At 44.0% G+C, this 17108-nt stretch overlaps 3 protein-coding genes across 6 annotated transcripts in view; 1 reads left to right on the forward strand and 2 right to left on the reverse strand.

The window, feature by feature from the left end:
• Positions 1-17108, forward strand: part of RHOG (ras homolog family member G) — a 1041648-nt gene that overhangs the window by 976176 nt on the left and 48364 nt on the right. The window lies entirely within an intron of this gene.
• Positions 1-17108, reverse strand: part of STIM1 (stromal interaction molecule 1) — a 217224-nt gene that overhangs the window by 183681 nt on the left and 16435 nt on the right. The gene's annotated exons all lie outside the window — the stretch shown is intronic.
• LOC126935250 (peptidyl-prolyl cis-trans isomerase A) lies at positions 597-16508 on the reverse strand. Its single transcript, XM_050756492.1, has one exon. It carries the CDS (start codon positions 14082-14084, stop codon positions 13587-13589), a length of 498 nt encoding a protein of 165 aa, XP_050612449.1. The 5' UTR covers positions 14085-16508; the 3' UTR covers positions 597-13586.

Genomic DNA, 17108 nt, shown 5'->3' on the forward strand with positions numbered 1-17108 from the left:
AGAAGCCATGAGTCTCTGTCAGTGCTGCTGGGTATGTAGCTCTAACGGGGTGATACAGAAAAGTTCTTAAGACTTCTGAAGTACCAGAAAATACCTTCAACAATCTCTGTGACAAACTTAAAGCCTCCTGGATATCCAGCTCTATATAAGGACCAAAAGAGGATGATCACAGAAATCACAGATTTGAAAAAACTAGATGAACCTCCAGAGATCACCACCTGGACTGGCCCCGGCTCTCAGATTGCAAAACACCTATCATTAGCCTTGTTTTACAGATAATGCCACTAAGGTCCAGAGAAGGTAAGCGTGATGGCCTAGGTCAGATATCTAAGAGGCAGTAAGAAAAAAAAAGAATATCTAGTCTCAAGGAGTAAGCAATCTTGATGAAAAAGTAACACTCATGAAACTGTCAAAACACATGGTCAGGTAATAAGGGATATCCCAATGAGGAGCTACAGGTATAGAAAGGACAAGAGTTGAAGCCTCAGAGTAAAAGTCCCTGCCCAATGTACCTCTCACAAAGTAAAAAGGCCTGTCTTTGCTTAATATTTACTACCCTGTAATGCCTATTTACCTGTCTCCCCACTCAATAGTAATTTTTCCAGGTTATGTACCTTATATTATCCTTATCTATATCATCAGCACCAAGCCTAGACAACTGCATCTCCTGTGACTTTGAAAAGACTCAGACTAGCCCCACTCACCCAACAATACTGAAAACAAGATTACCCTGTTAGGTATCTACCAAACCAAGAGGCCAGACCCTCAAAAAAGAGCCTAGATAAGGCTAATAGAAAGTGACTCTGACAAGTAATTTAACCTCTTATTTTGTCCATCTCAAAGATACTGATAACATTAACAATCTCAGAAGACTGTATTAAAAATTAAGTATCCATGGTGAAACCCCATCTCTACTAAAAAGAAAAAATACAAAAAATTAGCCAGATGTGGTGGCGCACGCCTGTAATCCCAGCTACTCCGGAGGCTGAGGTGAGAGAACCGCTTGAACTCAGAAGGTAAAGGTTGCAGTGAGCCAAAATCGCGCCATTGCACTCCAGCCTGGGCAACAGAGTGAGACTCCGTCTCAAAAAAATTAATAATAATAAAAAAATTAAATATCTGTGAAAGCACTTAACACAGTACTTGGCACATAGTAAGCATTCAATGACTGCTAGCTTCCTTCTCACACCCCCTGTATCTGGGTTCCTTTAAAAAATAGTTTATTCCTTGGACCAACATTTATTAAACAACAAATATTTATTTATTTGTTGGGCCTTAGGGATCAGACAATGATCTGCCTTAGGTATCTCTGATAAAACTTCAGCACCTAGTATGATGCCCACTGTTGCCACAACTGCCTGGCACATAGTAAGCACTCACTAGATAGGGAACTCCCAAGAACACTTTTGGATATGCACCACCAATGCATCACCTCTTAGTACAGCCCACTCCATCTGCTTTGTTAGCCCTAGAGGTGTGCAAGCGCAAAAGAGATCAAGCCTCTGGCCAGCGGCAGATCTATACATTTATAGAGCTCCCCCCATAGTAAAGCCTGGCAGTCAAGATAACAAGAAAAACACAAGAACAATTCAGATGAGTCCCTCAAAACTGCATTAAAGACTATACGGCAGCCGGGCACGGTGGCTCACACCTATAATCCCAGCACTTTGGGAAGCCGATGCAGGTGGATCACTTGAGGTCACGAGTTCAAGACCAGCCTGGCCAACATGGTGAAACTCCATCTCTACTAAAAATGCAAAAATTCAGCTGGGCATGGTGGTGCACACCTGTAATCCCAGGTGTGGAGCACCTGTAATCTCCAAGCTTAGGCAGGAAAATCCCTTGAATCTGGGAGATGGAGGCTGCAGTGAGCAGAAAGCACACCACTGTACTCCAGCCTGGGCAACAGAGTGAGACTCTGTCTCAAAAATTAAAAAAAAAAAAAATCTATATGGCAATGTTCCAAACTATACAGCATCTCTACTTAAAACCTGGGTTGTAATATTAAACTGACCACCCACTCTCACGTTTCCTATACTGCCCACTGAGAGAAAAGGGAAGTGCTTCTTCCTTTCAGTGCTGCTTGTTCGGAAAAGCTGATGTCCTGGAAAATTGCTGGGCACCTATCCTGGCAAATAGGATCTAGCAAAAGCTTGAACCCCATAAAAGCATCTCAGTCATTCACCTTGCTGGCCTCCGAGGCTGAAAATAGCCCCAAATGAAAAACAAGCTACGTGAACTACTTATCCAGTTTCATAGCAAAGACCTTAATTAAGCTAGCTGAAGAGGACAAACCCCTCACTCCTTAACTCAAGCAGACCTAAAAGCCTCACCTGTTTCTGGCCCCATAGCAGCTGGCATAGCTCTGACACCTCTCAGGCTTCATCTTTCAAAAACAGAAATGGAACAAGTGCAGAACAAGGAAGAGCCTTCTGCAGTCAGCCCAGCACTGCTTGAGGGGTGGTGGGGAGATAAAAAGATTCCTGGACACAGATGTCCTATTTTTCTTTTTTTTTTTTTTTTTTTTTTTGAGACGGAGTCTCACTCTGTCACCCAGGCTGGAGTGCAGTGGCCGGATCTCAGCTCCCTGCAAGCTCTGCCTCCCAGGTTTACGCCATTCTCCTGCCTCAGCCTCCCAAGTAGCTGGGACTACAGGCGCCCGCCACCTCGCCCGGCTAGCTTTTTGTATTTTTAGTAGAGACGGGGTTTCACCGTGTGAGCCAGGATGGTCTCGATCTCCTGATCTCGTGATCCGCCCGTCTCGGCCTCCCAAAGTGCTGGGATTACAGGCTTGAGCCACCGCGTGCGGCCAGATGTCCTATTTTCTTTCTTTTTTTTTTTTTTTTTTTTTTTTTTTTTTGAGACAGAATCTCACTCTGTCACCCAGGCTGGAGTGCAATGGTGAGATATCGACTCATTGCAACCTCCGCCTCCCGGGTTCAAGCGATTCTCCTGCTCAGCCTCCCAAGTAGCTGGGACTACAGGTGTGTGCCACCACGCCCGGCTAATTTTTTGAGTTTTTAGTAGAGACGGGGTTTCACCAGGTTAGCCAGGATGGTCTCAATCTCCTGAGCTCGTGATCTGCCCGCCTCATCCTCCCAAAGTGCTAGGATTACAGGCATGAGCCACCGCGCGTGGCCACAGATGCCCTATTATTTCATCAAATCTGAAAATGAAATGAAAGGCCCTAAAGCAGCCATACCCCAAAAGTAGCATTCTGTACCTCTGCTTCATCTTCTGGCAATAACCTTAACAGGTTTCTCTAACCAGGCCCTGGCTCAATGCCTTTTTAAAGGTAAGTTTACCTAATCCCAAGTCAGAGTCAGTGGGTCAGCATTCTCACACATCAAATCCATCTCTGTCTATTACATACCTTGACCCATGCAATTATAGTCCATTGTTTCCAGGTTCACCTCTCGCAATATATTAAGTACTTCTAGATGTATGGCCCAGGTTGCATAATGCCCATGTTTCCAGTTTTGCCCAGTGCAAGGCCAGGCTCAGAACAGATGCTTAAAGGCCTATTTGTTGTAGAGCAAAAGTTAGCAGGTACAAAAACAGGGAAGGAAGTATAAGGACGAGAATGTATCCTGCCTTACTCTCCCTAGAGGTCCTCACCCAGTGCATGCTGCCCTCTGGACCTACACTCAGGCTGGGTTTCCCAAGCCTCCTCTCTTATTACCAAGCTCACAGCCCTCTCTGCCTCCTCTGACTGTGTACAATACTAGTCCCTGGAACCTTTTCATCCCAGATGTTTGTTTCACCTCCTTGAAACTCCTTGAGTATATGGCCCGTCTCTCTTCTTTTTTTTTTTTTTTTTTTTCTTTGAGATGTAGTCTTGCTCTGTCGCCAGGCTGGAGTGCAGTGGTGCAATCTCGGCTCATTGCTACCTCCGCCTCCCAAGTTCAAGCAATTCTCCTGCCTCAGCCTCCTGAGTAGCTGGGATTACAGGCACCCGCCACCACGCCTGGCTAATTTTTTGTATTTTAGTAGAGACGGGGTTTCACCATGTTGTCCAGGACGATCTTGATCTCCTGACCTCGCGATCTGCCCGTCTCAGCCTCCCAAAGTGCTGGGATTACAGGAATGAGACGTCGTGCCTGGCCAAATAAGACTTTTTTTTTTTTTTTTTTTTTGAGACGGAGTCTCGCTGTGTTGCCCAGGCTGTAGTGAGGTGGCGCAATCTCCGCTCACTGCAAGCCCCACCTCCCAGGTTCACACCATTCTCCTGCCTCAGCCTCCCGAGTAGCTGGGACTACAGGCGCCCGCCACCACACCCAGCTAATTTCTTGTATTTTTAGTAGAGACGGGGTTTCACCAGGTTAGCCAGGATGGTCTCGATCTCCTGACCTCATGATCCGCCCACCTCGCCCTCCCAAAATGCTGGGATTACAGGCATAAGCCACCACGCCCAGCCAAGTCTCTCTTCTTATAGCACAAAATACAATAGCAGCCTAAAGGAAGTATACCAGTAGCTATTTACAGAGTTTAAAAAAAAAAAAATCAACTTCCCTTAAGTTTTTAATTGCTCATGTGTGAAAAGGTGAAAAGAATGTCTCTCACCAGATTGCTCCTCCCTCTTAGGTTATCCCTCTTTCTCTTTCTCTATTTTATCATGGGGTTCCCAGGGAATTTTCTATAAAGAATTCAAGCCAAATGGTTTAGCACCTATATTTGGCCTACAATGTGTGATATTCAAGATATCATCAGACATAACAATTCATTCTTTATATCCCACATCCCTCAGACTATGGGAAATGACTCACCCACGCCAATCCTTAATCAAAGGCAGAAAAAGCCCCCTTGAGTCAAAGCAGGACGATGCTGTATCCTCAACACATTCATTAATGGGCCCTTGTCTAAGATCATGCTCAAACTCACATCTAAAACTGGAATGGGGCCATGAACAGTGGCTCACACCTGTAATCTCAGCACTTAGGGAGGCTGAGGTGGGAGAACTGCTTGAGCCCAGGAGTTGGAGACCAGCATGGGCAACACAGTGAGACTTTGTCTACACAAAAAAAACAGAAAAATTAACCAGGTGTGGTTCCTCATGCCTGTAGTCCCAGCTACTCAACAGGCTGAGGTGGGAGAATCACTTGAGCCCAGGAGGTAGAGGCTACAGTGAGCCATGATTGTGCCACCATATTTCAGCCTCCTGTACAACAGAGCGAGTCCTTGTTTCAAAAATCAAATGATAAAATAAATAAAATACAACTGGAATGTGTCTACCTTTGTGAGCTAAAGTACTGGGATAAGACTTCCAATCAGAAAAGAAAATTATAATTATCTACAACTGTGTTAAACCAATAGTTCTCAGCAAACTCAAATTATGTATGTTTGGCAGAGCACTGTGACTCATGCCTGTAATCCCAAACGTTGGGAGGCCAAGGCAGGAAGATCACGTGAGCCCAGGGGTTCAAGACCAGCCTAGGCAACATGGCAAAACCCTGTCTCTACAAAAATAATAATAATACAAAAATTGGCCAGGCTAGCATGTGTCTATAGCCCCAGCTACTTGGGAGGCTGAAGTAGAAGGATTGCTTGAGCCCGGGAGGTCAAGGCTGCAGTGAGCCATGATTGCACCATTGCACTCCAGCCCGGATGATAGAGTGAGATACTGTCTCAGAAAAAGAAAATTATCTATGTTTATATTGAAATATATTCATGTCATACAATTATTCCTTTTAGATTTTATAATTCAGTGATTTTTTAATATAAGGTTGTACCACCGTCACCACAATCTAATTTTTCAGAATATTTTCATTACCCCAAAAAGAAACCCCATATCCATTAGCAGTAACTTCTCATTACCCTCTCCCCCCACACTCTGGCAAACACTAATCTACTTTCTCTATAGATTTCCCTATTCTGGACATTTCACGTAAATGGAATCATACAATATGTAGCCTTTTCACTTAGCATGTTTTCAAGGTTTATCCATGTTGTGGCATCTATCAATACCTAACTCCATTTAATGGCTAAATAAGATTCCTTTATACGAACATACCACCTTTTTTTTTTTTTTTTTTTTTTTTTTTTTTTTAAGAGGGGGTCTGGCTCTGTCGCCCAGGGTGGAGTGCAGTGATGCAATCTCAGCTCACTGCAACCTCCACCTCCCAGGTTTCTTGGGGACTGCTGATTATTACTCCCTTGGGTTAGGTTCAGATGTAGCAAGAAATAAGGCTGAACGGAGAGAAACAGTCCTCTCCACATTCTACCTGGGAGGCTAAGCAGAATAGGCCCCAAGTTCCCAAGGCTATTCCCTTTTGCCAATTTACATGGAGAACCACCTGGGGCATGGGTTTTACTCTCAGCCCCTGGATCAGCACTGCATAAGTCAGTGTTCCAGGCAAGCTGGCATGACAGCTCCCAGCAGAAACCAGTTCCTTTTGTCTTCAAAGTGCTGAAAACATCTGGCTGGCTCCCACACTGCTCACGCATCCTCTCAACTTGGGAAAGAGAAAGCCAAACATCATGTGATTCACCATATAACAAAGCACTTTCAATGTCCATTAACTCACTGAATCCTTACAACACTCCCACAATACCAGGGCAGGTATTCTTGCACCCATTTTATAGACAAAGAAACTCCAACCTTGAAATGTTAAGTAATTTTGCTAAGTAACAAAGCACAGAGACATAAGAAGAACCCAAGTCTTCTGATTCCTGGTCCAGACCCTTGTGAGTTGATTTTAAGGGCCATCCAATGAGAGGCCTTCCCCACCACTCTACCTAAAATAGCACCCCCATCACTCTCTAATCCTTTGCCCTGCTTTACTTTGTTTTTTAGCACTTATGATTACCAGGCATTATATTACTTATCTCCTTGTTTATGGCCTATCTTCCTACCTGAATATAAAACAATAGGGACTATTATTCTTTTTTTTTTTTTTTTTTTTTGAAACAGAGTCTTACTCTGTCACCTAGGCTGGTGTGCAGTAGCGTGATCTTGGTTCGCTGCAACCTCTGCCTCCCTGGTTCAAGCGATTCTCCTGCCTCAGCCTCCTGAATAGCTAGGATTACAGGCGTGCGCCACCATGCCCAGCTAATTTTTGTATTTTTAGTAGAGATGGGGTTTCATCATGTTGGTCAGGCTGGTCTTGAACTCCTGACCTCGTGATCCGCCCGCCTCGGCCTTCCAAAGTGCTGGGATTACAGGTGTGAGCCACCGTGCCCGGCAGGACTATTATTCTTTATTGCATACCAAGCAGAGTTTCTGGCACACAGTAGGGTCTTAAATATTTATTATATGAATACATCTAGTACAGCCCACAACTGATCTCTCCTACAGTGATGGTGTCATTACTGTCAAGTAAGTCTTCAGTCTATACTCAAGTTTCATTCAGCATTTATTAGCATCCACTCATCCACTAAATGCCAGTTCCTATGCTAAATGCTAAAGACAGAAATGAATCAAATACAATCACTGACTCTAGAAAATACAACTTAGTGGTTTGAAGCAGACAATAAAAAAGTGTCCCACTGGCTGGGTGTGGTGCCTCATAGATCATATGATTCCATTTATATGAAATTATCCAGAATAGGTAAATATATACAGACAAAACACAGATACACAGATTGATGGCTGCCAGGGGAAAGGGAGAGGGGGGAATTAGGAACAACTGCTTAACAGGTATGGATTTCCTCAGGGTTGATGAAATAGTTTTGAACTAGATTTGTGACAGTACTAAATCCCACTGAATTGTAAAAATGATTAATCTTATGTGATTTTCCTTTTTTTTTTTTTTTTAAATAAACGGCCTACGTCACCATACTCTAAAAGGAAAACCTCAAAAGTCACCGTTTTCTCATTCAGCTGCCCCTTCCTGCCTCTTCAGGAAGCCTACTCTGCCATCCTGCAGCCGTCCAAACCTGCCATTTTAGCAATGAGTTATGCTCCACTGGTCAGATTTTCTAGTCATTTCCTGTGTGTCAGGCAGTCTAAAGTCCCTAGTGAGAAAGCAAGCTCCCTTTTAAATAGGATGTATTGGTCCATGTATCTCATCATCTTTCCAGACAGACCAGGTCATGGGTGGGGAGTAAGGGAAAGGGGCTGACTGACTTCTCTTGAAGCGGCAATTTGGAGCGGTGCTAGCAGAGAGCTACAGCCTGGGTGACCAGGGAGGCCAAAGATATAACCATCACACAATGGTCTGAATATGATTTATTTTTCTTTTGGGGAGGGGCAGGGGTTTAGGAAGAGTAGGGAAGTATTTAACAAACAGCTTTGGAGCAATATCTGGTTTCAGAAATAACTAAAATCTCTCAATAACAACTGTGTTCTTGACTTTCCAGAACCAACAATTCTAATGCCAAAGTTCTTCAGAAAAAACAAGAAAGATTTTACTTCCAAAGTTTGACACCGAAACCATCCCCTAGCTGTCCACAAACTATTTTCATTGCCCTGAGAAGGCACTGGAAACCTGGAGACTGGAGACTTGGGGAACAGCATTCAAGTTCATCCCCTATCAGCCAATAGTCTCCAAGGTAGTCATCACTAATGCTTAGAAATCAAGACACAAGAAGTAACCTGCAAGGGTCACAGGTGCTAGCGGGCTTCTAATGCCCTTCGGGCACCTTAAACTTAAAGTAGTATTGGCAATAAAAACCAACAACAAATACTGTTTTTACAGGCCATTATGTGGCCCTTAAATACATTCTCTCAGTAGCCCTAAGGCTCAGAGAGATTAATGATTTACTAAGGGTCATGAGGCCAACAAACAACAGCAAAGCCAGATTTCACACTCTGGTCTGACTGCTTGCAAAGCTCATGCCATTGCCACAACACAAAAGTGCCGGGCACCACACATCCTGTCCTGCTTCCTGGATCTCCATGAGAGTGTGTTCTGACCATCCATAATAATCTAATGCTTCTTAGTTCCACATTAATCCTGGCAGCCACAGAGAGAGAACTCTCACAGGCAATAGCAACCCAGAACACTGATGCCACTGAGAAGTACCTAAGACTGCTATCTGGGCTACTTTTTTTTTTTTTTTTTTTTTTTTTTTTTTTTTTTTTTTTGAGACGGAGTCTTGCTCTGTCACCCAGGCTGGAGTGCAGTGGCCGGATCTCAGCTCACTGCAAGCTCCTCCTCTCGGGTTCACGCCATTCTCCTGCCTCAGCCTCCCGAGTAGCTGGGACTACAGGCACCCGCCACTTCGCCCGGCTAGTTTTTTGTATTTTTTAGTAGAGACGGGGTTTCACCATGTTAGCCAGGATGGTCTCGATCTCCTGACCTCGTGATCCGCCCGTCTCGGCCTCCCAAAGTGCTGGGATTACAGGCTTGAGCCACCGCGCCCGGCCTATCTGGGCTACTCTACCATTCACTGGGTCACCAACCAAACCTCCTAAAAACCCACAAGGTAGATGTTCTACCTTGAGTGACCCTTGAAGGTAAGAGGGGAAATGGTAAGGAAAAAAACAAATGTAGAAGAGACTGCAGATAAAATTCTAAGCTAGAAATCAGTAAACCTGAGATGCAGTCTTTGTTCTGCCCCTAAATACATATATGACATTGGGAAGTCACCTGCCCTCTTTGCATTTGTTTACTATAATATAGAGATAACAATCCCCTCCTGTCACACCTCATAGCGCAGCTGTGGGCATGGTAAGCAAAAAGACAGGTCTTAAATAGGGGAGTGATTTGTAAACTGCAGAGCACAAACCAATCTGGGGAGTTATTATAATATGACTACCATCAGCTGGCTGGGGAGAAGATTAATGTCCACGAAACCAACAGAAAGTGAAACAGTAGATAATTAGCTGACAAATTATATGGTACGGACTAAGAAGATTATAGCCTAGAAAGGGAAGTCCCTGGAATAAGTCAGAAAAACTACAGAGAAAAGAATGAAGAGGATTGGAGGGTTTTGGAAAGCCACAGCTGGAGGGAAATGTATAGCTAGGGAAAAGAGGTATGAAGGGCCGGGCGCGGTGGCTCATGCCTGTAATCCCAACACTTTGGGAGGCTGAGGCATGTGGATCACCTGAGGTCAGGAGTTCGAGACCAGCCTGGCCAACATGGTGAAACCCCGTCTCTACTAAAAATACAAAAATTAGCTGGGTGTGGCAGTGCGCATCTGTAGTCCCAGCTACTCAGGAGGCTGAGGCAGGAGAATCGCTTGAACCCGGGAGGTAGAGGTTGCAGTGAGCCAAGATCACACCACTGCACTCTAGCCTGGGTGACAGGGCGAGACTCCATCTCAAAAAAAAAAAAAAAGGTATGAAGAAGAGGAAAGCAACAGTGCTAGAGGAGATGCTGTGTGTGTTGGGAAGTCAGGGAGGCCACAATGGGTAGGCAGGATAAGGCCAAACTGTCAGGGGAAGATAGGCAGCCGAGCAGCTGGGGCAGGATGCAGCTAGAAATTGGAACCCGATGCAGCTAGAAATTGGAACCCACTGCAGCTAACATGAGCTATGGGGAGGGCAGAGCTAGATTTTACAGCAAGCATTTATTGGGCACTAATAACATGGTAAGCACTGTCACAGGGAATGGTGACACAAAGATAGGTAACACATAAGTCCTGCTCTCATGACTCTGCATTTGAATCCCAGCTCTTCCATTTGCAGAGCAACATGGACATCAAGGGAACACATTCTGTAATGAGACAGACCTGGTTTCAAATCCCTGCACTGACACTGCCAGATGAGTGACCTTCCACAAGTAACCAAAGCTCTTTAATCCCTAGTTTCCTCATTTGTATTGAAGAAGTAATAATTATCGTTCACAGGATTAAAAAAAAAAAAAAGAAACTTCATATGTGCTTTTCAGGCACATGATAAATAATAACTTATTATCATTAACTAGCTTTGTGACCTTGGGTAAGTTGCTTAACCTCTCTGGGCCTCAGTTTCATCATATGTAAAACAAGACTAATTACAGCTACCTCACAAAGTAGTTGTGAAGATTAAAGAAAATTATTGGTGTAAAGCACCTAGCCTAGAGAAACAGCTCAGCAAAAGTTCCCTTTTCTTCCCTTTGTCTCTTGTTTCCTCAACCCTCCTCCTTTCCCTTCTCCCCAGCCCATATGTGAGATCTCCCCTGTGGCAATGCTCAGCTCCCGAAGGAGGGCAATGAAGACATAGCCAGGATCCGTACTGATTCCACTCCTCGAGAGCACCAGGCCCATTTAACCCCCAAACCACCTCTAACTTACCAACGCTTGACCACTCCTATTCAGGAACATGTTCTTTACCCACTTCTCGCCTAGTGACTTCAATTCACAAGCAAGAAGTCTTTTCTACCTGAAAACCAAACAATTCCTCCCTGCTTACACATTCTCCCAAGAAACAAACCAGAAGAGAAAGCATCAGAGTCTAAAATGCTGATCAGAGAAAGGAGACTGGTATTCCCAGTGCTTTAGAATGATCCAGTGCTTTAGAATGATAGGATAAAAGGAGAGGTCCTGGGCACCCTTGCTGGGAGACAGATGAATCCTACTGGCCCTCGTGCATATATGACAAGAGCAGGCAAACCTGCTGCAACTCCCAACAGTTCTGGGAATGCCTGAGAACAAGGCCCTCAGCCTGCTAGAGTTACTCAGACATGAGGGAAAAATTAAGTTTTCACTAGTAAAGGTCAACTTATAAATACCTGATTAACCCAAGCAATCACACTCTGCTCTACCTTCTATGAGAATTTACAACTGACCCGGAACAGGAGTCAAACTGAGTACACGTTTTCAAAGCTATAACTAACAATTATTGAGGTATTTGGCAGGGTGGGGATAGGGGACTGACGGCTGGCTACAAAAAGCCCATGCAAATCAGCTAAGTCCAGAGTCTCCACTGGAAGCTGCTTCTGGAACAACAACCTCTGCACAAACCTGCAGTGTAAATGTGACCTTGCTAGAAAAACAAGAGCCAGTTCTCCAATGAAGACCATGGGAAATGCAGAGAAGCAAGGCATACCAAGTCCAAGATGCTTGCTTAATCCCAGGGAGTTCCTTTTGTAAGAAAATAATAATAATAATAATCTTGTTCTGTAGGAAGACACTATCAGATCAAGCCTGTGAAGCCACCGTCTAGACTCCCCCAGGTAGCTCTAACTGCTTCTTCCTCTGCACTCCCATCACACTTTGCAAACCAGAAACGGGAAATAAAAGAAACTATCTTTCATTAAGCATTTACTGTAAGTCTTATAGAAAAGGTTTTAATCTTTTTAAAAAAAAAAAAAAAAAAAAAACCCTCCCAATAACCAGCTAATCCTAGTCCCATTTTATTTATAAATGAAGAAACTGAGCAACTCACTCAGGAAAGGGGCTGGGCAGAACCCAAATATGAACCTGCTCTGTCTGATTCCAAATCGTAACCTTTCTTTCAACATATATTTATTGAGAGCCTACTACATGCCAGGTACTACTCCTGGTGAATATATAGCAGTGCATGAGACAGACAAGAACCCCATCTTTATGAGGTTTTCATTCTAAACAAAACTGCCTCCATATTTTAGCACATCACATGTTTAGTAGGTAGATATCAGTATTTCTTTATCTTCAACCAGGCAGGACTCAATAAATATGTATGGAAGGCCAGACCCAGTGGCCCATAATTCCATCACTTTGGGAGATGGAGGTGGGAGGATCACTGGAGCCCAGGAGTTCGAGACCAGCCTGGGCAACACAGTGAAACCCTGCCTCTACAAAAAATAAAAATAAAATCAGTCAGGTGTAGTGGGATGTGCCTGTAGTCCCAACTAATCAGGAGGCTGAAGCAGGAGGATTGCTTGAGCCCAAGAGCTCAAGGTTGCAGTGAACCACGATCACACCACAGCACTCTAGCTGGGGTAACAGAGTGAGACCCTGTCTCCCAAAAACAAAGGAAATGAACGCAGTCCTTTCCCTCAACTCACAGGAATTCCTCTCAGCTGCTACCCAAACAGCATTCAACTGTTTATCCATCAATTTTGCATCCTTCTTCCTACCTAGGATGCCATATCTTAAACCAAAAGCTTCCTTACAGTGCTAGCAATTTGGCTCCAGTCACCCACTAAGTATGACAATAACAGTATTTCATAGTTTACAAAAGACTTTCACATACATTATCTTACTTAACCCTCATAAAATTAAACAAGATAGGTATTATTCCCTTTAACACATAGGGGAACAGACAACCAGAAAGCTTAGTTTCACCACTGTGTAGAGGAACTGAGCCACAGCACAGTTCTTCCTAGTCCCCGAATGCATTCTTTGCCCCTTCTCCTAAGAACATTTCATATCTATTCTCCATAGCAGAGAAACCACAAGGAATGTTGTGTCCTTATTTAGTTCAATCCATTTGACTAAGCTATTTCAGATTGCCTATGTTATCAAAACAATACAAAGCAAAAATGCATGTTTCGTCCTATTGCAGTATTTATTTTGATTATTAATATTTTTTTGTTACTTAGTTTTTATTTCATAATCATAAACTTAACTCTGCAATCCAGCTAGGCATGGGAGAGAACAAGGAAAACATGGAACCCAAAGGGAACTGCAGCGAGAGCACAAAGATTCTAGGATACTGCGAGCAAATGGGGTGGAGGGGTGCTCTCCTGAGCTACAGAAGGAACGGTCTGGTGGTTAAGATAAAACACAAGTCAAACTTATTCGAGTTGTCCACAGTCGGCAATGGTGATCTTCTTGCTGGTCTTGCCATTCCTGGACCCAAAGCGCTCCATGGCCTCCACAATATTCATGCCTTCTTTCACTTTGCTAAAGACCACATGCTTGCCATCCAACCACTCAGTCTTGGCAGTGCAGATGAAAAACTGGGAACCATTTGTGTTGGGTCCAGCATTTGCCATGGACAAGATGCCAGGACCTGTATGCTCTAGGATGAAGTTCTCATCTTCAAATTTCTCCCCATAGATGGACTTGCCACCAGTGCCATTATGGCGTGTGAAGTCACCACCCTGACACATAAACCCTGGAATAATTCTGTGAAAGCAGGAACCCTTATAACCAAATCCTTTCTCTCCAGTGCTCAGAGCACGAAAATTTTCTGCTGTGTTTGGAACCTTGTCTGCAAACAGCTCGAAGAAGACGCGGCCCAAGGGCTCGCTGTCGACGGCAATGTCGAAGAACACGGTAGGGTTGACCATGGCTAGTAGTACAGGACTTTCCTTGGCGGCAGCGTCTGCAAAGCCGATTATTAATATTTTATCACTTCTCCCACTAAAGGTGTTTTAGCTATATTTTGTTTTGGGGTTTGATTTTTTTGTTGTTGTTTTTAGGGTTTTTTTTTTTTTTTTTTTTTTGAGACAGGGTCTCACTTTATCACCCAGGCTGGAGTGCAGTGGCATGACCTTGGCTCACTTTAGCCTCAGCCTCCTAGGCTCAAGCAATCCTCCTGCCTCTGCCCCCTCAAGTAGGTGGGATTACAAGCACACACTACCACTTCTGGCTAATTTTTGTATTTTTTGTAGAGACAGGGTTTCGCCATGTGGCCCAGGCTGGTCTCAAGCTCCTGAGCTCAAGCGATCTGCCTGCCTCGGCCTCCCAAAGTGCTGGGATTACAGGCGTGAGTCACCGTGCCTGGCCTATATTTCGTTATGTTCCAATTTGCCATTTATTCCCAAAGGAACTTTTTATGTTAAACACCAAGTATATACTATATGCATAGAAAAAGGTCTGAGATAGTTTTATAATTGTTTTCAAGTCAGTGAGAAAAATAATTCAACTTATAGGGATGCTTTTACATATGTTTGCCTTTGCCAGGAAAGAAAGCCTTTATCCTGTGAAGTGACATACACCGGTAGGCAGAGGTTGCAGAAAGTATAAGCCCCAAATGCAAGGTTAATATCTTGGCATGCTATTTGCAAAAAACCAACCAAACAAACAAAATCCAAGCACCATGGTCAACAGGCATATTCCAGCAACCAAGGCCAAGTTGAGGGTTTGTCCTATCACTCCACTCCAGGGAGCATTAAGCCTAGCTCTATAGGTTGCAAGCCTATAGAAAATACAAACAAACAAACAATAAAAGAAGAGGTAGGGGAGGAGAAAATAAAAATTAAAAAAAAAAAAAAAAGATACAAACTCTAAAGCCAGATGTCAAGGAAAATAACAGCACATTCTGGGCAAATCAGAAAGACACAGAGGGGCCTTATTTGAAAAACTAGCCAAGGCTTTGCCCAAAACCCTTACCCTTGCCAGTCTGTCATAACACCTGAAATTTCAGCACTATAACTTCATTCTGTTCTTTAACAAATACACTCTGAGTACCAAATCTGCAGGAGCAGGAATAGTCAGAATAGGGAGGTAGATTCATGCCTCACTGACTTAAATAGACAGATTAGCGAGAGGCAGAGTAGTCCGAAAAAGCAGGACAAGAAGTCATTCTGGCTGAAGGAACTGAAGAAGACTCTCTGGATATGAGAACTTAGGTAGGCTTAAAAGGATAAGAGGACATGAAATCATTTGTGCTACCTTAGGAAAGTAACCTGAAGCTAGGGAAAGACCTGGATTTGAATTCTGATTCAGTTGCCTACAGCCTGTAATGACAATCAAGCAAGTTATTTTCCTTTGCTGAATCTATTTCTTCATCTGCAAAAAGGGTATTATAAAGCATACCTCAAAGATAGGTGTGTAAATACTAGCCCTGATCTGGCAAATGGTGGGACTTAAATATCTTTTCCTTATCCCTTTTTCTGGTTGGAAGAGGAACACATACCAGGGAAGGATACTCCAGGACAATAGAAATGACTCGCCAGCTCACAGAGCAAGGCCATTTGAGGGCTACTAGAACAGACAATCAACCTGAAAAGACACCTGAAGAAGTGCAGCAAATCCAGGCCACATCTAGGTCCCAGCCTAAATTTCTCCCCACCATAAGATGTTTGGCAGTCCATTCTGGACAAACATTACATCACTGTAGATTTAGTAGATCAGGAAATGGAAACCCACTCCTCAGCTCCCCAGGAAAAATAGCTCTGTGCCAACTTCTGGTACTCTAGGAGGCTGGAGCAGGACCTAGTGCAAGGAAAGTAGTGAGTCCAACTGCCAACACATTTTAATTAGTCCAACCTTAAAAGACTATAACCACATGAGATTAAAAGGAGCCCCCAGGGAAAGCCTCTGCCCTTCACACAGTTCAGCCAATTAGATATGCTCAAGTGGCCTAATTTTCATCACTGAATTCTTTGGGGAATCAGGCCTCACCAAGCTCTGACTTCTGTCTAAAAGTACAAGCATATGCTCAGCTCAGGAGGAGCAGTTAGGTGTCAGCTATAACAGAAGCAGCATAAGTATGCCTGGAGGTCCTAACACCCTTCCTGCATAGGTAAACTGAGCTAATAGAACTGCCCTCTTGCCAGGCTCCACCCCTCACCCCAGAATGCAATCCATTCCCCAGTGGCTATACCTAACCTAATCCATACTAAAAAGCTAGTTTTGGTCCTCAGTTCAGACATAATGTAAACACCTGGCCAGACACAGTAGCTCACACCTGTAATCCCAGCACTTTGGGAGGCCAAGGTGCGAGGATCACTTCAGGCCAGGAGTTCAAGACCAGCCTGGGCAACTCCATCTCCACATAAAAAAAAAGGTTTTAATTTTTTTTTTTTTTTTTTTTTTTTGAAACAGAGCTTCGCTCTTGTTGCCCAGGCTGGAGTGCAATGGTACAATCTCGGCTCACTGCAACCTCCGCCTCCCGGGTTCAAGCGATTCTCTTGCCTCAGCCTCCCAAGTAGCTGGGATTACAAGCTACCACGCCCAGCTAATTTTTTTGTATTTTTAGTAGAGAGGGGGTTTCTCCATGTTGGTCAGGCTGCTCTCGAACTCCCTACCTCAAGTGACCCACCCGCCTCGGCCTCCCAAAGTGCTGGGATTACAGACGTGAGCCACCGTGCCCAGCCAAGTTTTTGAATTTTCAAAAATTAGTGGAGTGTGGTGACACCTGCATATAGTCCCAGTTTGGGAGGCTGAGGTAGGAGGATCACTTAAGCCCAGGAGTTGGAGGTTACAGTGAACTATGATCACGCCACTGCACTCCTGCCTGGGCAACACAGTGAGAATATGTCTCAAAAAAAAAAAAAAAAAAGTGGGAGTAACATAAACACAGTAATACTTGTGCATTAAAGGGGGGTTTTCAGAAATGGAAGTGACTTCGATATTCAAAAGAATTG

Source organism: Macaca thibetana, chromosome 14 (genome assembly GCF_024542745.1).
Source record: "Macaca thibetana thibetana isolate TM-01 chromosome 14, ASM2454274v1, whole genome shotgun sequence".
Classification (NCBI taxonomy): Eukaryota; Metazoa; Chordata; class Mammalia; order Primates; family Cercopithecidae; genus Macaca; species Macaca thibetana.